This window comes from Rhynchophorus ferrugineus, unplaced genomic scaffold, assembly GCF_030347505.1.
Source record: "Rhynchophorus ferrugineus isolate W39M unplaced genomic scaffold, kcgeb_rfMv2 rfM2, whole genome shotgun sequence".
Taxonomy (NCBI): Eukaryota; Metazoa; Arthropoda; class Insecta; order Coleoptera; family Curculionidae; genus Rhynchophorus; species Rhynchophorus ferrugineus.
The window spans coordinates 4,204,949-4,226,336 of NW_027472581.1; the positions used below are offsets into that span (position 1 = coordinate 4,204,949).

Here is a 21,388-nt window from a genome sequence, read left to right on the forward strand (position 1 = left end):
CATAGTAAAGCGATTTTTTTTTTGTAAAATTTGAGTTGTTTATTCAACATAATTCCCTTCAAGATTCAGCAGAAAGTTTTGGTTTTATATTGCATTGGTATTTGTCTATTAGAAAGCTGTGTTCAAAGTGTGCACCGCGTTTGCTCAGTATCGACCAACAGAAGAACATGTTGATGATTCTGAGCGGTGTTTGGCCATGTTTAAGCATAACATTCCGGAAATTTTACGTCGATACGTGACAATGGATGAAACGTGAATCAAACTCAGTCACTTCACTCCGGAATCAAAACGATAATCATCTTAGAGGCAAAGCACCCGAAAACACAACACCATAGAAACAGTTAAAGGAAAGTTGCTGCTCTATTGGGAATCAAACCCACGACCTTCATGTGTAAGCTTAACGCTCTAACTATTACACCATAGAAACAGTTATAACATAGCAATCGGCTAGAAAGGTTATGGCCTCGGTATTTTGGGACGTGCGTTATTTGAGCATGCGAAGGTCAAAATTTCACATAAACCACCGTATATGGCAAAGAAAATTTTATTATGTCGCCAAGACAATGCACTATGTCACAAATCAATCAAAACAATGACAAAAGTACATGAACTGAACTTCGAATTGCTCCCACAACCACCGTATTCGCCAAATTTGGCTTCCAACGACTACTGGCTGTTCGAAGACCTAAAAGGAGTGCATCGATAAGAAATTTGGTTCGGATGAAGAGGTTATCGCTGAAACTAATAAAAAAAACATAAATCGTTCTACAAAAATAGTATTGAAATGTTAGAGCGGCAGTGGAATGATTGTGTGGCTCATCATGTATCATCAATAAAGCTAATTTTGAATAAAAAATAACGCGTTTTCTTTGTTGCGCGCGAGACTTTTCAGCCCATGTGGACGTACCAATGTTTCTTGGAGGAGGTTTATTGTTATCCAGTTATTTGCTCGGTCTCTGCTATCCCTTAGTTACCAAAAGTAACGGAATTTAATAAAACAGCTTGTTATTCGAGAAACATTCACACATTTTTAAAATCGCCTCACACCTCTTAATCAAAGTGTTGATGACGATCGTGATGATGATCTATCAAACTTTCAATATTATTACAATACGTCAATTCCTGACATACCAACATTTTTTCTATATTATTTTCTATATAAGCAGTTGATAATCCTTTTTAGAGCCTTTTTTACATATTTTTACATTTTAAAGTCTCCTTTTACTAACTATGGGTTTATCTGGAATGGACCTACTATTTAACATGGGCTCCGAACCACGGTTCTCGGTATTAACCCTACCATCTGGCAATTCACCACCTTAGAAATTATCCCAGAAGACATCCGGTCTTACCCAACGTGGTTACTGACGTGACTGTGATAATTTTCCTCGTCGGATTTTACACTTTTACCTAGGACAATTACAAATATTAAACAGCCACAAACATAAATGTACGACCATGCCCCAGCAGGATTCGAACCCACGGACCGTCTACCGGCTTTTTACTGATTTTTAACTGGTTTTTAGCTGGTTTCATTAACAAAAAAGGATAATATAATTGTAAACTAGGACATCGACTTGAAAATTTGAATAGCTTGATAGCGGCGAATACGTATCTCTGCACTGTTAGTAACCTAGTACTTTTAGAAAAGGTGAAAATTATGAAATTATAATAAAACACGTCTTAAATTTTGATTCTTATTTATATACAAAAATACAGTTAAACCTACATTTTACAGACTTACCGATAACTATAAACGAACCGTATAACAGTTTCTTTACTTTCAATATATTTTATGTCTATAAGACAATATTCCCTTTACTGAACACAGTATGAAAATATCATGGTGATACCTACTACAGTCCAGTTCCTTAAATACACATAAATAATCCAGATTACTACTGTTATTATCCGAATATGGACAATTTCCAAACCGATTTAATCGACTTATCACCACGGGTAACTGAAATAACCTACTATTAAGGATATTTAATTAAATTTACAAGGCCTTCTTCGCATCGCCGTTCATGTATCCGTTCATTGTACCATTTAATTTTGGTGGGGCCTCCTTCATGGTGGTGTCTTTAATTATGGTAGTTTGAGGTTTCTTCTCGATGTATGCCCTCACATAGAACGAACCGAAGAGGTACATGAAGTATCCGGATTGTATCACCAGCAGGATGTTGAATATCTTTGGATATGAGCAATCGCGGGGAATTACTTGAAGGTTATGTACAAAGATGATAACAAATTGAACCTGAAATATGAAAATATATTATTAAAATATCACGCAAAATAAACAAATTAAAATAGTAATTTTAATATAGTGTTAGATGATTGCTTGTATTCTGATCATTTTTAACTTTAAAAAGGAATTTAGTGGTGAATATTTTTACGAATAACAGGTCAATTGGAAACTCCCCGGCCTGACATATTGATGGCGCTATTAGAATTAAATTCATCTGTTTTTAGTTAATATTGACCCTCAAAAAATGCGTGTATAAATTTGACAGCTGTCGGATCATTAGTTTGTGAATTATAACATTTTGAGTCAAGCAACATTTGTTATTGTGAAAAAATGGATAAAAATGGATTTGGCGTGTTGATACGAAAAAATACAGTTGAAGCAAAAGCTTGGCTTGTTGCCGAGTTTCCGGACGCTGCCCTAGCAAAATCAACCATCCAGTATTGATATTCTACGTTTTGACGTGGTGAAATGAACACCGAAGACGGTGAATGCAGTGGACGCCCAAAAGATGTAGTTACTGACAAGAACATTTAAAAAATCCACTAAATTATTTTGAATGCCTGTAAATTGAAATTGAATGAAATAGCAGACATTCAAGATATCAACTGAACGTGTACATCATATTATTCACTAATATTTGCGTATGAGAAAGCTAAGTTCAAAGTGGGTGTCGCGCGAACTCACTTTTAACCAAAAACAACGACGAGTTGATGATTCGGAGCAATGTTTAAAGCTGATCAATCGTAATTGACACGAGTTTTTGCGTCGATATGTGACAATGAAATGAACGATGAAACATGGCTCCATCATTTCACTCCGAAGTCCAATGGGGAGTCATCCGAGTGGACTGCACACGATGAACTCGCTAAAAGCTAAAAAGCTTGGAAAAACGCAACAGTCGGCTGGCAAGGTTATGACTTCTATATTTTAAGATGTGCATGGAATAATTTTCATTGACTACCTTGAAAAATGAAGGACCATCAACAACGACTATTACATAGCGTTATTGGGCCGAAAATCGCCGAAAAACGGCAGCATTTGAAGAAAAAGAAAGTGCTGCTTCACCAAGAAAATGGACCGTGTGACAAGTGTGAAAACGATGGCAAAAATCCATAAATTGGGTTTCGAATTTCTTCCTCATCTACCGTATTCTCCAGATCTGGCCACCAGCAACTATTTCCTGTTTTCAGATCACAAAAGAATGCTCGCTGGGTAGAAATTTTCGTTCAATGAAGAGGTTATCACCGAAACAAAGGCCTATTTTGAACCAAACAACAAATCGTACTACAAAAACGGTATCGAAAAGCTGGAGGGTTGCTATAATCAGTGTATCACCCTTGAAGGGAATTATGTTGGATAAAAAAAATTATTTTGCTAAAAAATGTGTTTTACTATGGTAGGCAGGCGACTTTGACATGTTATATATTGACATGTTATATATTAATCAAAACTGTTTTCATCACATCATTCTACAACTTTTTACCATCTTCTGTTGCAACGTTGCCACATAGTTTCTAAAGAATGATGTTGTTTTGGCAGTTAGTATTCAATTTGTATAACTGATATTGGGAGATATTTGCAGTAACAGATCTATTCAGTTTTAGTACGTCAGTTATGCATCGTCAGCCATAATGTGTTAAAGAAATTCCTTCTTCTTGTCTAGCAGGTAATGACCCTGCAATGGTATGAAATGTCTTTTACAGTCAATGCACGTGGCAGTCTTTTGAGGTCTTTCCCAATGCTGAAGCTGCCTGGAAATAGTTGATTAATCAATTGCTAAGTTCTCTGAAAGTTCTTTGAGACTTTGAGCTGGGCCTTCGTTCCAATGTGTCTTACAATTCATTGTCTTCGAACGTTTTTTTTTTCTTACTGATATCGAAATCGTCATTTTTAAATCGTTGTAATCTAAGATACCAATAGGGATATGACAAACCAGCATCACCGTTTCTTTTAATGAAACAACATAAATATTCGCACCATTTTCATCTATAGATACCATTTGTCAAAATAGATTCAAGCACCTTGTAATTAGAAGGGCTAGTTAGAATATCTTCACTTTCTTCAAAATAGCTTTTATGCTACGGTGTATGGATTAAATATAATCATGGTCAAGAAGAAGAAGAAGAAGAAGTCATCAAAATCTCTTCTTCTTGAAATAAAACGGTCCAAATAGAGGATAATCTATACAATGCCTGTACAATAGTTTTGTTCCATATATAATTATTTATACAATTGTTTATTCGTTTCATAATCGGTTCAAACAATTGTTCTGTTAAGGAACGAGGCATATTTTCGACCGCTTTTTGTTTCGACTATTTCGGTACAGTAGAGTTGTAAATTTATGGTGTAGATACACTTTAAAGAACCAGTAATAAGAATTAACCAGTAACTTAGGTTACTTTTTTTCCGTCATTTGTTGGTATTGGTTTTCTATTAAAATCTTTGCTACTACTATATTTTTGCTGCATTTGCTATATTTCGTATATTCTATATTTTCTTCATCCTTTTACAATTTTTGGTTCGTTTCTCATTCTCCACATCTTTGAGACTTTATTTTCTCTTTACTTTCTCTGACTGTCTTTGTGTTATTCTTTATATTGTTTTTGTTTTTGATTATCTTCTCTATACTGTTTTCTTTTGATCTCTGTCTATGTGAGGCTATTATAATTTGTATCCCTCTCCATTAATGATTTCCTCTATTCAATTTCCTTGTTCTGATTTTACTTTTTTTTTCTTCACCCAGATTATGCTGAATTCATATCTTAGATCCTTTCAACTTTTTCTTATTTTTCACAATTTCTGTTGTACTTATTTTTGTAATAAGCATCAATAATTTTTAAACATCGAGTTACATTTCCTCCTTTCCCATTTTTTCTATTTTTTCCATTTCATTTCTTCTTTTTTCGTCTACCTCACTCTTCGCCATGTCCTTTGTCTTTGTCTGACCTGTGTCCTCTTGTGTTATTTGCTTCACCTTTATTTTATTGCTTTGTTTCCTAAGTTGTGAAATCTTATTCCTATTTTTCGCACGATTTGTTAGTTGTTACGACAATTACGACTCTTAATGTACGATCCTTTTTCAATGCCACCTTTCTTGGTCTCTTATTTTTTCCTTATTCCTTTCATTATTTTTTTCTTTTTTTTTCAATTATTCCTCAGACTTCATTATAAGTATTCATTATCTTTCATCATGACGACAGTAGATTTTTGCACATTGGGACCGTCATTTATAAAAATATCTTAATGTTGACTTCAAAATAGTAGTTTTTTCTTATTAGATATTTCCGAGAATAATAATAGTGATGGATGTATGGTTTTTGATATATATTTGATTAGTGTATATAATTTATATAAATAAATTTGTCTTAGAATAGGTGAAAAAAACTTTTTTTCCAATTCCTTAATATAAATATATACTTACTAGCTGAAGTTTGGTTACATATTTTTTCCACCATAAATATTTTTGAATTTCAGGTCCAAATGCGGCTAAGAAATAATACGTATAAAGGATGACATGAATGAAAGCATTGACTAAACCTAACAATGACCCATGTCCACCTAAAACACAACAATTACGTTGAATAACAAATAAAATCGATAGGATAATACAGCAAATTTACCTGGCGAGAACGTCACTCCAATATAAGCACAAAATGGCATTAGAGTATGATGGTATATGTGCAAAAATGTTACTTGATTATACTTTTTCCTCAATACGAAAAAGACAGTGTCCAGTAGGTCTATAACTTTTATCATGTAGTAAAGCCAAACAGCTCTTCTCATCTATAAATTGAGTATAAATATATCATTCTTCATAGAAAGTCTAGGTGAGTGAAAAAATTATCCACATTTTTTTACTTTATTTTTTAATGAAGTAAATTCCTATCATATTATATACATTGTATACTCAAGTATTTCACTCATTACCGTTAAAAAATCAATTGAGTGCAAATTAATTCTCACATAAAACTAACAATATTATGTGTTTAGTGATATAAATATATTGTGACTTATAGGACATGTAAGTTTACTTTTGGTCCAGTGTTCTGGATGCATTGCCGTCTATTCACTCTTTTATTAAGTATTGTTTAACCGAGAGGAACAACTTTAGGTATATCATCATGAAGAACAAGTCACGAAGAACATACTTTCTAGCCATGAAGCCAGCGTTCAATTTATCACGAACAGATTGTAGTTTTCCAGTTGAGCTCATGTGGCACAGCAAATGTGGCAGTTGTGAAATATAATGTTCTGGGGAGTTCACCTATGTAAAGAGAGAGCACTAGCCCAAACACACTTCTTTTGGCATACCAGTCCTTATCAGTTTGGGATCAGAACATGTTTCTTCATGTTTAACACGAAATATAGGTTAATTAAATAATATTTTAAGAGCAGATAGAAATGCTTAGTGATATGATGAATGGTAGTACATTGTCCACTTGGTTTAGATGGAGTCTTTCTTCCAGAGGTTCTGCAAATATTTTTGCTTTTTCAGAACTATTTCAGATCCACCTCCTATCGGGCTTTCTAATAATCGGGTACTTGGCCACTAGGATGCTTAAGATGTTTGGATTAGTTAGTTTGCTTGAGATGGTTCCCAGAGTGAATGCTCGGCACGACTATAAACAGAGGGTTCCGTGTAACGATCGTTGTGTTGAAGATGTCGGAGAGATAAATAAGGAAAAATTTTAATTATTTTTGTTAAATTCTTAAATATACGACTTTTATAATATCTGCATTTTTATAGATTTATAGTGGTGTTTTTGGTCTCTCCGGCATGTTGATCATTTTTTGTTACTGCTACCTGGTCTGAACCGAGATGTTCTAATCCTGTTTCACTCTTTCAGTCTTTCAATTAAGTTCGCTAAACTCTATATTCGCGATAATTCGTGGCATCAGGGTCGAGTAGTTTAGTTAGAAAGAACCATGTGAAAGACTTTTTAAAAAAGTTTCACTTTACTTTCAATTCGCAAGGAAGTCTAGCTGAAATCATCAGTTGTGAGCAACCAGGGCATAGAGTGAATTAGCAACAATAAACAAAGAAAAGTGCTCCAACGGTAGTCTACTAAGGTAGTTATCAAAGATGTAGCAAACAAAGAGAGAACTCGTTAACTAGTTAGAGTAGTCCAGTTAGTTTTTTCTTATTAACATAATGTTTGTTTGATGTTTTAAATTTCTTATTATTCATTGTTACCTTTGCAGCTTGAATAAATTGTTGTCAACTATAGTTGATTCAAATACCTAACATTTTTGTCGTTATACATTACTAGCGACCCGCCCCGGCTTCGCACGGGTGCAATGCTGATACTAAATTAAATACACTACAGAAAAAATATGAACGTTGTATATAAAAACATAGCGGCCCGCTCCGACTTTGCACGGGCATAAAATATATATGCCTATGTCACTCAATGAAAACATGATTAAAATCGATCCAGTATTTTTAGTTCATTCATTACTGCCCTTGGCCTGCACGCATTAAATTTGGAGTAAAACAATTCCTCTTCCCCTATACTTACTATGAAGATTTCCTGCTATCTTTGGAATATCTAAATTCATACAATTTTTATTACATTACACATTTTTAAACGCAAATTTTAAATTTGTAATATCTCCGGAAATATTTGTTTAATTTACATGCTGTAAGGAACCATATTGATCTATATTAATTGCACACTGTATTTAAGGTACTTAATTCGATAAGGATTAATGCCGTATTGCTTAAAATAGCTTCGTAAATAAGCCATTTTCTCACGTAAAAAGTAAACAATAAAAATGGTTAATGTGGTTTATCCCTAAAAGATAAGCATATACCATCGCGGACTTTTTTGTAGACCTTTTTGTGGTGTACAATGCTGTAGTACATTAATTTGATCTAACTGGTAGGGTTAGGCAGCGTTTTTGCTAATTGCTAAATAAGCCTAAAAAAATAGGTTAATTTACGACATCACGTTAGAAACCTCTAAAATTAGCAATGTTGCCTTAGTATATTATGCATGTATTATACATATAAACCTTCCTCTTGAATCACTCTATCTATTGAAAAAAACCGCATCAAAATCCGTTGCGTAGTTTTAAAGATTTAAGCGCACATAAGGATATAGGGACAGAAAAGGCGACTTTATTTTATACTATGTAGTGATGTGTTATACAAATGTGGATTATTTTTCAAACACCTACAACAATTTTAATTACTTACTCTTAAAGCAGCCTCCGAACCAGAATAATCAATAGGTTCACACGCGTAGCTATATGTTGTACCCCATCCGCATTTAATGCCCTAATAAAACAATAACTCTACAGTGTTGTTACAAAAGCTATATAATTTACATAAGATTTGAATTTTTCACTTAACAAGAAACAAAATAAGCTGACGGTACAGAATTAGTAAAATAGAGCACGTACAAATATAATGAACTTGATGAACCTTCGCATCCAACATATTCCTGGTTTCGTATAAAATATGGTCGGAATATTGATATAACTTCATCACCTGTGAGGTAATTAGAAGAATCCTGAAGACCGGACGAAATCTTGGTGATGCTAAACCCATTGGCTGTCCTATAATAAATATTCGTATCGATGCCATTTATGATAGTTTTGATGAAGGCCCGGCGATATGAATCCGACACCGTAGACTAAAATGAGAAATTTCAGGACCCTCTATTGAGCATGTGCTTCATACAATGTACGTTAACGGACAACAAACTTTATCACAAATTAATATAACAGCCAATATAATTATTTGAATGAACTATTGAACTTTAACAAATAGATAGACCTTTTTAGGTAAATCATCTTACATACATTAATAACTTCATTATTTGTCATTGTTATTGATATTAATTAAAATTCATATTTAGGATCTAGATAAGTATGTATAATTAAATCATTTCCCTCTAAATTGGATGGTAAAAGGTAGTAGAAGACTTGTTCTTAAAAAAAACGCCACATGCCATATACATCGCAAAACAATTGAATTAATGCATCATGCAGACTATTGTGTGGAATTGAACTATGTAATTTAAAAATAGGATCATTGCAGCAGCAGATTCATTCAGCAGCTTGATTTGGTTTCATGGGATCATTTGAAGTCAAAGTTGTACTAAAGGAAGAGATTCAACGCTGTATCAGCAAAATTCAACCACATTTATACCTAACAGTCATGGAAATTTTCGACAAAACACTGTTTATATTCCAGAAAAACCGCAGAGGTCATTTATCATATATTATGTACTTCTTAATCAAACAAAAACGAACATTAAAAAAGTAATAATATTTTCTATTTAATTCATAACTTATGTAAATTATAGGACATCTAATATAATATTTGTGTCGTAGTAATACCTCATGAACCAAATATCCATTGAGAAACACCTGTATAACGTCATATACTTGGATAGTCTTTGTGAGATGGAATGGTTTTCGGTCCTTCATCAGTCTGGGGCCAATTTTTGTACAAAACTGAACGTATGCGAAGAGGATGAGAGCTAGTTTTCCTAGACTGCCTACGAGAAACCAATCTTTCGTCCATGGATCTGAAAAATGCATGAAATATAAATTAAGTAAAGCTATGACAAAAAAAATATTAATATCAGATATAAAAAATTTGTTAAATGATTTCTATAACTCAGAATATTTTATGGATACAAAATGAATTATTATTTCGTACAATTTCTTTATATATTTATTGGAATATTTATTCCAAAAAGTTAGTAACTGTTGTAAGTTAGTAAGTGTTGGCTCGATATAGTTATATTAGTATGTATACAGGTATTAGCAGAATAAACTAAGGAGAAATATAGTAATATCAAAATGTTTTTACAAGAAAACACTATACCGAAGGACACAATAACTAAGTGGTACAGGTAAATAGGTTCTCTAATTAAATTAAAATATATTATTTTTTGTATGCAATTGTTAATCAGGTGGATACAACCAGGGGCCTCCAGGGGATACAACTACAAATGCGCCTAGAACCCTAACTCATAGGTGGTATGAAAATGATATCAATGTAAATAAAATCAAATACAACCCTAAATTACAAACACTACATACACAGACAGATCTGAGACATATTAGTATTCTCAACACAAGAAATTCGAACTATATACATCAACTTAGGAAGAGATCATATTAAGACCAAAAACTTATAATATCACCCGTGTAATTTAATTTAAAATGTTAAATGAATCAAAATTAACGATATATAATCAATTGCGACCTTAAAACCAGATACTTAAACAGTCTTATTTTTAAAAATATATCTCAGGGTGGGTTTCCTTTAAACTAAATTTAACTGTAAACAAAGAAAAGAAGGTCGTCAAGAACAAAATATATTCTTGATCGGTTCAAAAATGTCTCGATATGGCACGTGAAATCGAATATGGTTCAAGGTAAACTTTAAGGAAGCTGCAATTATGCATACACATGTAAAAAACATGTACATGATAAATTTTTAATAATGTATTTATGTTCAATTAATATTTGACATTAGGAAAGCGACCTTTAATTTATATGAAAATCCATTACTATTTGAATGTAAATATATGTAAATTGGAGTTTAACTTGCGTGAATTCTTGTAAACAAAGAATTGAAAGGAATATTATTTAAATATTTTTTTAACAAGACGCATATAAAGATTAATAATATAGTAAATATGCAAAATATACACAAAGAAGGCTTAAACGACTTCAGGTTCAAATAAACTTGAAAAAGTCAAATCAATTAATTCGTTCAAATTTCGAAGGCACGTACAAACTTTTCACATATTTTTTATCTAAAATACTCAGATATGGATATAATGTTATTGCTGAGTTGATGTGACGGAAAATTGAAAAGGCAATAAGCCCTTCAGTTTGTTTTTTTTTACTAACTCTAGCGTATAAAACTGCGTAGAAATACTGTAGCCAACTGCTTCTATGGTGTAATGGTTAGAGAGTTTAGCTCTCGCACAGAGGTCGCGGGTTCGATTCCCGGCGTGGACAATAACTTTTTGTTCTTCTAATTTAGTTAATTTGTTAATTTGAATATTTGTTAAGTGATCTAGGCTAGGTAGCGGACCCTAGGGGCTGAAGAGCTCCTTATTTTCAATCATTGTTTCTTTATTCCTATTTTTCATCATACGGGTACATACCTTTACTTGACCTACACATTGTAATACTAAATGAAATGAGTGCGTAATTTGTTGAGTAAATATCTAACACTAACAAGAGAAAAATAAAATATTTTTAACAAAAAAATTGAGCCGAAAAAAATAAATAAATAACTCACTAAAAATTTAAAAATAGTCATATCGGTGACGAATCCAATGAATACAAAAATAATAATACAATTTTGTGACATATATAAAAAACTAAATTAATAACAAAATAAATCTAAATTAATATAACCGCTTGGGTTGGGCACCAATTTCAAAGTGATGTGATCAGTTGGTAGTAATAAAAATAATATTGTAAATTGATAAATAGGTTTAGGTAGGTATTTAGCTAAATTGTTTGTATATAGTAGAAAATAAAATATGTGTAGTAGATAGGTTAAGTAAGGTTTTTCGTTATTTTTATTTATTTAATACAACCATTATTATTTACTTATTTTATTTTAGAAATATTTTATAGATTGTTAATGCTGAGTACGAAATCCTGATTCCGACGATTCCTCTCCAGTTTCTTCACTAAAAATTATCCATTATATAGAACGAATAGTTCAAATTGATTTTTTAAAACTTTTGGCCATTTGATTATCTACGTTTTTAAAACAGTGCCTCTTTCGAGCTATACCACTAACCTAGTTATTTTTAAACCTTACCTTACCTTTATTTTTACCCTGTCTATTTAAAAAGTTGGTAGTCGAATGTGTCAGGTATGGAGGATATGGCGAGTGCGATAAAATGTCCCATCCAAGTTTTTTTTATTAATCTCTTAGAACTTTAACAACCTGCACGTGCAGTATCTGCAGTTTGTTGGACACGAAATATGGGGCATCGACGATAACTCACAACACTTATTCTGGAACCTCTTGAGGATATCAATATTAGATTTGCTAGTAGTACCCTACAGTTCTATACCATAGGTCCAAAGGGGCCTAAGTATTGACTTATATAGCAGTACCTTGTTATCCATTGATAATGTAGATTTACACTCTATCATCCAATGCATTTGATTTACTTTAAGTTCAATCCACTTGCGTTTTGTCACTATATGTTTTTTCCATGTTAAACGTTGATCAAAATGCATTCCCAGATATTTAACGTTATCTGCTTGCGGGAGTTTATAATGGTTTATTTTTACTGAGGGACAAGTTCTTCTACAAAGGGTGAATGTGATATGGGTAGATTTTGTCTCATTTTCTCTGATACGCCATGTTTTCAAACATAATTCAACATTGTTAAGATGAAGTTGGAGGTTGCTTGTGGCTGATATTGAATCCTTGTGAGGATAAAACCGGTGTATCGTCAGCATATGTTTCAAAAGTAGTGTTTTTGAAATCGGTTGGCCAGCTGTATACAATAGATATAATAGTGGAACAAGAAGGCCGCCATGCAGAACACCTGAATATATTGGATGTAGGTCAGTGTATTCGTCGCCCTATTTCACAGTAAAATGTCTGTCTGTGAGGTAGGATTTGAGTAATCTATTTTTAATATTGAGCTGATTGTCTAATCTATGTATTTGTTTTTTGTTCCTTGTTTATTACGGAAGCCAAATTGATTATCTGGAATAATATTTCTCTTTTCTATGGTTATTTTGAGACTTTTAATGTATAGTCTTTAGAGGTCATAGGTTAGAGGCTTATACGACGTTAAGAAGAGGCGTCTTCTATTTTTTCCTGTATTAAGAATCATGATGATATGAGCCATTTTTCAAGGGCTAGGAAAGTAAATCCGTTAATAAAGTCCAAACCAGGGGCTATTTTATCATTGATTTCTTTAACAATAGTTTGTTTTACTGCTAGGAATGATAAAAATAAAGCTAAAGATTTCTCTGAACACTCAATAAAAGTATTTAATACGTACCGGTCTGAAATATCCTCAACAGAAGAAAATAACATAGTTAACTTTCTTAACACTCCGCTTCAAATGGATTTTCCACATGAAAAATTTACTGTTAAAGATGGCTAAGAATTAAATACATATGTGGTAAAATTGCAAACAAAATTTTGTTATTCCACTATTGCAATTATATTTAAATTTTACTTAATGGTACGTAGAAGCTGATTGTTTTGTGTGCGAAGCTACGACTAGACTTTATTATTTATATCCAAAAGTATGTACAAAACAAAAATTTAACAATAATTCAGATTGATACGATTGATAAGAACGAATATATATATATATATATATATATATATATATATATATATATATATATATATATATATTTATATAATATTCACTATAGTATATACAATATCACTAATAACTACAACATTACTAATGGATTTCTTTGAAATAGACACTAATTATTAGAAACCAAATTTCATTCGTTGACTTTTAATATAGTTATTTTGATAAGCTAAAATTACAGTGATTTCACCTTATGGTAAACGTTAAATCTATACGCATATTACACATTTTCTATTGCCGTTTCACTTCTGACATATTTTACTGTTGCGCAAACTATCAAATGACCAACAAATACTGTACTATAAATATAAGACAGGGTATACCATTTCAATCTTAACTGTTTACCTATAGTAGCTACAAGGCATTATAAAACATTTTGTTGTGTTTGCTATATATATATATATATATATATATATATAAATAGTATATAATTAATAAATAGTATATATAATAATATATAATTTTTTACAGAAAAGAAATAAATTCCTTCAGATATTTAACGTTTACTTGTTTAATTTTTTAATAATTTGATTGAATTCAATTAAGATTTACACTCAACTAATAAAGAAATATGGTTCTATTTTATTTCGTTTTTCTCATAGAAAAGCTTCCTGTCATAATGCAAACGTAACTATGACAGGAAGCTTATTATTTAAGATTTTGTTTTATAAATCACTAACACTCCTTGGATATATTTACACTGTATATTTTGATTTTTAAAATATTATTTATGAAAAAAATAATTTTGCTCTCCAAGAAAATATTTTCTCACGTTAGTACTTTAAACTAGTACTTTACTATATACTTTAATATATATATATATATATATATATATATATATATATATATATATATATATAAATATATATATATATATATATATATAAATAGTATATATAATAATATATAATTTTTTACAGAAAAGAAATAAATTCCTTCAGATATTTAACGTTTACTTGTTTAATTTTTTAATAATTTGATTGAATTCAATTAAGATTTACACTCAACTAATAAAGAAATATGGTTCTATTTTATTTCGTTTTTCTCATAGAAAAGCTTCCTGTCATAATGCAAACGTAACTATGACAGGAAGCTTATTATTTAAGATTTTGTTTTATAAATCACTAACACTCCTTGGGCATATTTAAACTGTGTATTTTGATTTTTAAAATATTATTTATGAAAAAAATAGTTTTACTCTACAAGAAAATATTTTCTCACGTTAGTACTTTATCTTATAAATTGAAGTCACAAGTAATTATGTTTTATTTGGGGTTGTTCTTTATTATCAAACCTTGAAAAGTGAGTCTTAAAATCAACATCGTGCAGTCGCCACATAGGCAGATACGGAAAACTTATTTGATACGTTTAAAATGTACAGAATTTACTCAATAATGCTATACATATATACAAATAATAGCAATTAATATTTATAATAACCAATTATAAGAGGTTCTGTAAAAGCCATTCGTTATTTTTTATTTAATTTTAGTATATTAGTATAGTATTTTAGTATTTAGAGTATTTGTAACTGAATTCTGTTTATTCCGCTAGGCTGAAAACGAATATAATATAGAAAGAAAACCAGGACGTTAATATTTTCCTCAAAATTATTATATTATTGAGGAATTTTTAAGAAGGACTTTTTCTATTACTATCAAAATATTTCATATTATTTTAAATTAAGTTTCAGTCAGATTTCACATAAATATAATTTGATTAGTGCATTTACAGATATACATATTGATATTGAGACCCTAACTATAGACAAATCGTCAAAGGTGTGGTATAAGCAATTCAAGCTTTAGTTTGCCTAATGAGTCTAAATGTATATTTTCTCCATTTCGACCTCGACTAATTTCCGGAAAATTTGGAAGTCAGTGGCAAGGAAAGCAAGCATTTTCATAGGGAAGTTAAAGAGACGAAGAAAAAGAGAACAAGAGAGAAGAAAGAGACGAAAGAAAGAGATGGAGAAAAGATATCAAGAAATAATATCAGACTAACGTTGATGTTGAACGCTTTATAGTCCTTCCAAATTCTTCCCACAAGCGAAAATGTACAAAAAGAAGCCTCACTGTTAAGGAAAAAGGCTTAAGTGGGTGTTAGTAAATGTATATTAGAAACAAAAATATGTATCGTTAATGGCTTTTATTTTAATGTAATAACTGGTGTAACTTAGTTAATCAAATTCTCAAGAAACACCCAAAAACATAAGAATTACGTCACAACATCTAAACAGCTCTTAGCATATTTAGAAAGAATGAATAGAAACTAGAAACAACGGTTAGCTACTAGGCGTAAGAAACAGCACTTATGTGATGGTCAGTCCTAGTTATTTCCATGATTTTATCGTGTTAGTATATGGTATATTGTTGAACTAAAAATGAAGCTTCTTATGGCTGTTGCAGTACTATAATCATAAACATAACCATTTAGAATTTCAGACACACGGATTGCGCGTCCATTTTACCAAAGATAAACCAAAAAATATAAATTATTCTCTCTTTTCTAATGTCCATCGTTGCGGACCAATCAAAAAACTGTTAAACAAAATATTTTTGTTTGTACGAGAGTATAAGACAGTCTAATTTATTCATATTTCCTTAATAATTTATTCTTCTTTAAGCACAAAGACAAAGACCATTCGAGGAAATCATAAATGGTTTAAAATATTTATGGTGCGTACTTTTCCATCTGGTAATTTAATATTTTAGATCTTTTTTATATTTGAGTCATTTATGTTTAATAAGGTTAGAACCATAACGTGAAGTGAACCAGGGGGGATTATCGTTTATTTTTTAATTGTGCGATTTGTCACCCTTTTCTTAGGACTGTTAGATATGATATTAATAAGAATATGAACATATCCAAGGTACATTAGAACTTTCTAAACGTTTATTTGTGAAGGAGGGACACTCAAAATCACTACCATTTTTATTATGTTGAGCTTTCTGTGATTTACTGAGTTTCATCAAATGTTGAGTTTGTCCACGGAGTGTCCAAGTCTTCTCTTTACTGTTTTTGTTTTTACTGTAATTGTTTTCTACTGTACTATAATAATTTATTGTAGACTAACAATAATTTTATAGTCGCAACTACAAAGTATATATTAAACTTTACTTATAAACGAGAAATTCTGGCTAAAATGTGACGTTATTAATTTACTGACAATTTTAAACATATATAAACCCCACCGAAAGTGGTTTCTTCTGGTGACGGTTTTTAATAGCAACGTATCTAGATTGTTTGTTCATCATAGTTGAAATTAGGAGAAATGTGAGTGCACAAGAAGAAGAGCTTTATTTATTTGAGACTTTGGCTTTACACTAACGTGGCTTACTAACTTTAGTAGCAGGCTCTCTTGTGTCTGCTTCTTGCGTGTTGCCTCTGTTGTATGTTATTTGTTGTCTATTACACTTGCCTGCTATGATTGTCCCTCAGTGTTATTGACCACCATTGTAAGTGTCTGTTATTGATATTTTCAATACAGTGCTATTATTTATCAATGCTCTGATTACCGATCAGTAATAGCTCAATTGAAAAGTCCCCGGCCTACCAGAGTAAAACAAATTTTTTTGGCAAAATTAGTTTTTTTATTCAACATAATTCCCTTCAAGAGTGACACACTGATTATAGCAACCATCCAATTTTTCAATACCATTTTTATAGTACGATTTGTCCTTTGCTTCAAAATACGCTTCAGTTTCGGCGATTCATTCAACGAAAATTTCTTCCCAGCGGGCACTATTTTGAGATCTGAGAACAGGAAATAGCGGCTGGTGGTCAGATCTGGAGAATACGGGGTATGAGGAAGCAATTCGTAGCCCAATTCATGGATTTTGCCATAGTTTTCACTAACTTGTGACACGGTGCATTGTCTTCAAAGAGCAGCACATTCTTTCTCTTCAAATGCGGTCATTTTTCGGCTATTTCGTGCTTCAAACGGTGCAATAACGCTATCTAATAGTCGCTGCTGATGGTCCTTCCTTTTTCGAGATATTCAATGAAAATTATTCCATGAGCATCCCAAAATACAGACGTCATAACCTTGCCAGCAGACTGTTATTCCCAGGCTTTGGAGCGGGTTCATTTTGTACAGGCCACTCGGATGACTGTCGATTGGACTTCGAACTGAAATGATGGAGCCATGTTTCATCCATTGTCACATATCGATGCAAAAGCTCGGGTTTAATACGCTTGATCATCTTCAAACACTGCTCCGAATCATTAACTCGTCGTTGTTTTTGGTAAAAAGTGAGCTCGTGCAGCACCCACTTTGCACAGAGCTTTCTCATACACAAATATTCGCGAATAATATGATATACACGTTGAGATTATATCTTTAGAATGTCTACTATTTCATTCAATTTCAATTTACGGCAATTCGAAATTATTTTGTGGATTTTTTAAATGGTTTCGTCCTCTTTTGGACGCCCACTGCGTTCACCGTCTTCGGTGCTCATTTCATCACGACTAAATTTATCATACCAATCCTTGATGTTTGATTTTCCTGGGACAGTGTCCGGAAACTTGGCATCAAGCCAAATTTTTGCTTCAACTGTATTTTTTCCTTCAAAAACCAATTTTTATCCATTATTTTCACAATAACAAAAGTTGCTTCACTTGATATTCTACATAACACACACACTAATTAATTCTTTTTTACCAAACCTCATAATTTTAGGTTTAGGTGAAAATAATTCCGAACGAATTATTTTCCTAAAAATTACGAGACAATTTCATTCAGGAAAATTCGTCTAAGTTAAAAATAGTTTGTTAGCGAATAAATTACGATATACCCGATATTTAAATGAATATTAATTAATATAATGACCACGAAGCAAATTAATGTACAAGATGGAACTACTTGAAGTTTTTAGTTAATTATAAAATCAAATTTCTTAATTAAATATTGATTCTGAATATATTTACGCTATTGAAGTGTATTTCTGATTTCGGAATACTATTGCTATTATTTGAAATACTATATTTGGGATTTGGCATTCATACGAGCAAATATATATCGGTATCTTATTAAGGCCATCTTTGTTTGTCTATATATGTCTAATGTTATTGTAAATATACGTAAGTAAATAACACATTATCAAAGGAATTTAAAAAAGTTTATACAAACTTAAAAAATACTGCGTTTTGTTTTGGTAATTTATGGCCAAAACGAAAAAAAAAATATTCATAAAAAATATTTTCAATAATTTTAATAAAAGCTTGTGTTCGTAAGCTGCCTCCATATATAATAATTAGCGTTGGGAACTATCGACTAAATAGAGTCGAGACAGTCGATGGTCGAAAAATAGTCGAAACAGTGAATAGTCAAAAAAATAGTGATAACTGAAACAAAAAACTAGAAAATAGTAATTACTATTTTCAATCAAATGTACGGTTCGACTGTTTTTTTTTTAAATTCGTGATGTCAGTCAATGATGTACGAATCCTTTCCTGTATAAATTGTGATAGAGAAAGGATGAAGATAATTGCTTGGGGCAGTTAATTTTATATGTGGTTATATTTTCCAACGGTAGTATAAGCGAGACGGAGGTTCCTTCACGAACTAACTATAAAAAAGAAAAGGAAAAAATAATTACTGAATACTATTAACATGCAATTATAATTTCATTTTAAACGAAGTAGAATTACTTTTATATTTGAATATTCTGCAGATATCTGTAAAAAAGAATGGAATTTTTCTATGCAATGAAATAATACCCCACGACTGTTTTATTGTATTTTAATATGTTAATTGCTATTTTGAAATAATATACTATAATAAATATAGACAGTGCAATAGAACTTAAACATATACCTAATTATAGAAAAACAACCAATTTATTGCATAATTAAAATTTATCGCACAAAAACTACTAGAGTTTTTAGATAAAGTACATGCTTTATTTACTATTGAATGGAAATATGTTTTAACAAAAATTGAAAGAGTAATCGAAATATTACCTATTATTGCCATAAAAACAGTCCAAAGTATTTTACTATTTATCATGCACAATTTTAAACTTTTTACCCTATTACATTAAAAATCTTGAAAAATATCGTTCCAAAATGCTGCTCTATTGATATACAATATATTGCCATTTACAACTACCAAAAAATCATAAAATTATATATATTGCATATAAATCTAGGTAAGCAAAATTGGATACATTTTTATCAAGGTCGTGGCTAGCTCCTCAGAGCGAGAACGTTAAAAATCAGTCGAACGAAATTAGTAGAAGCAAAAATAGTAACTAAAAGTACACGACTGAAACAGTAATACAAACAGTCGATAGTAAACAGTAAAAAATCAGTCGAACCTAAAATGGCGACTGATAACAGTCGACTGAAACAGTCACTGGTAAAAAGTAGTAAAATAAGTCCAACCAAAAATAGCGACTGAAGCAGTCGACAGTAAAAAGTAGTCAATTACTAAACAGTCGATAGTCGTGTTTAATAATTTATTTTGCCATTTTCTTATACATATTTTCTATATACATGACATAAATAAGAGTACGTTGTGCATTTTTGTATGTTTCGTGACTACAGTAGAGAAAGTAAATAAATGGGACATGGTTTTCCTTTCCAGAAGTTTCGGAATCTATTTAAAAACTACTGCTTCTTTAAATAGATTACAAACCCTAAAAATCGAACAACAAATTGTGGCGCTTGTTGTCTAATGAGCCTGAAAGTCTACTTCCTTTTCCACTAAGTATATTTCATTATTTTCCATTATGTCTAATTTCCCTTCTATTTTAAGTTTTCTCTAAGAAAACTTGTGTACTAGAGATATAAGAATATATAATATAAATAATAACAACACAAATAAAAGAGATAGCGACATTGTAGTAGATTACTGATGGTCATTTTACATAGAAAAATCCACTACTATCGCATTTTTTAATATTGATATTTCCTAAAATTAAATTTAATGAATCATTCTGGAAACGAAAATGAAAAATGTTTTAAAAAATTTCTTTATTTCCCTATACAATTCTGCTTAGCTATATTAACTGTATTGGCAGAACTACTAATTGGAAAGCTTTCAGATTGATTTATGGTATAGCATCATCAAGTCCAAAAATCTATCTAGAAAAACATACATACTTTCTATAAGAATTTCTATAAAAAATGAGCAAAAGGTAGAAATATTTGATATAGCTTTAGCCTGAATATAACATCTAGCCGAACTATATACCCCGATATCACATTAAATTCTCCTAAAATTTAAGAAGAGGAACCAGCAGATATGAATAAATCTGTAACAATATAAAGAAAGCATCGATATATCATCTTATTACTGTTGTTGTTAAAACAACTGCTTAGAAAAGCGTACCAATTTATTTAGTGCTCCATTTTATATTAAATAAGCACCTGAAATAAATTTAGTTTATTATAAGAATTAATTAATTATATTATTATTATTATTAATATATAATTATATTAATAATTAATAAATTAAGTTGCAGTAGCTAATATGATACGTGTAAACTTATTTCACTATTGACAATTGACTCCAAACTTTTGAAATAGAATTACTTGAACGCCAATAATAAAACTGCGAAGCACAAGTTTTCGTCAAAGTTTGGCAACAAGGCTTGAAGACTCTTAAAATAGGCTTTACTCATCAACGTAATCTCGATCAAGAGCTACACGGTCATTCCAGCGCTGCTCTAACCTTTCATTCAAGCGAAATTTCTTAACAGGAAGCATTTTTTTGACGCATGTGAAGTGGCTAAGAGCCAAATCAGGTGAATATGGGGGATGTGGAATCAATTCTAAGTTCAATTCA

The 21,388-nt window shown here is 31.2% G+C and overlaps 1 protein-coding gene across 2 annotated transcripts in view; it reads right to left on the reverse strand.

Moving 5' to 3' along the window:
- Positions 1 to 1,683: 1,683 nt before the first annotated feature.
- Positions 1,684 to 21,388, reverse strand: part of LOC143190427 (very long chain fatty acid elongase 7) — an 80,305-nt gene continuing 60,600 nt past the window's right edge. For both annotated transcript variants that reach the window (XM_076394692.1, XM_076394693.1), the window contains exons 3-7: positions 9,596 to 9,786; positions 8,448 to 8,528; positions 5,869 to 6,031; positions 5,670 to 5,806; positions 1,684 to 2,257 (exon numbers count right to left, since the gene is read on the reverse strand). In XM_076394692.1, coding sequence (XP_076250807.1) covers positions 2,000 to 2,257; positions 5,670 to 5,806; positions 5,869 to 6,031; positions 8,448 to 8,528; positions 9,596 to 9,786 — 830 coding nt within the window. In that variant the 3' untranslated portion in view covers positions 1,684 to 1,999. The remainder of the gene's footprint in view (positions 2,258 to 5,669; positions 5,807 to 5,868; positions 6,032 to 8,447; positions 8,529 to 9,595; positions 9,787 to 21,388) is intronic.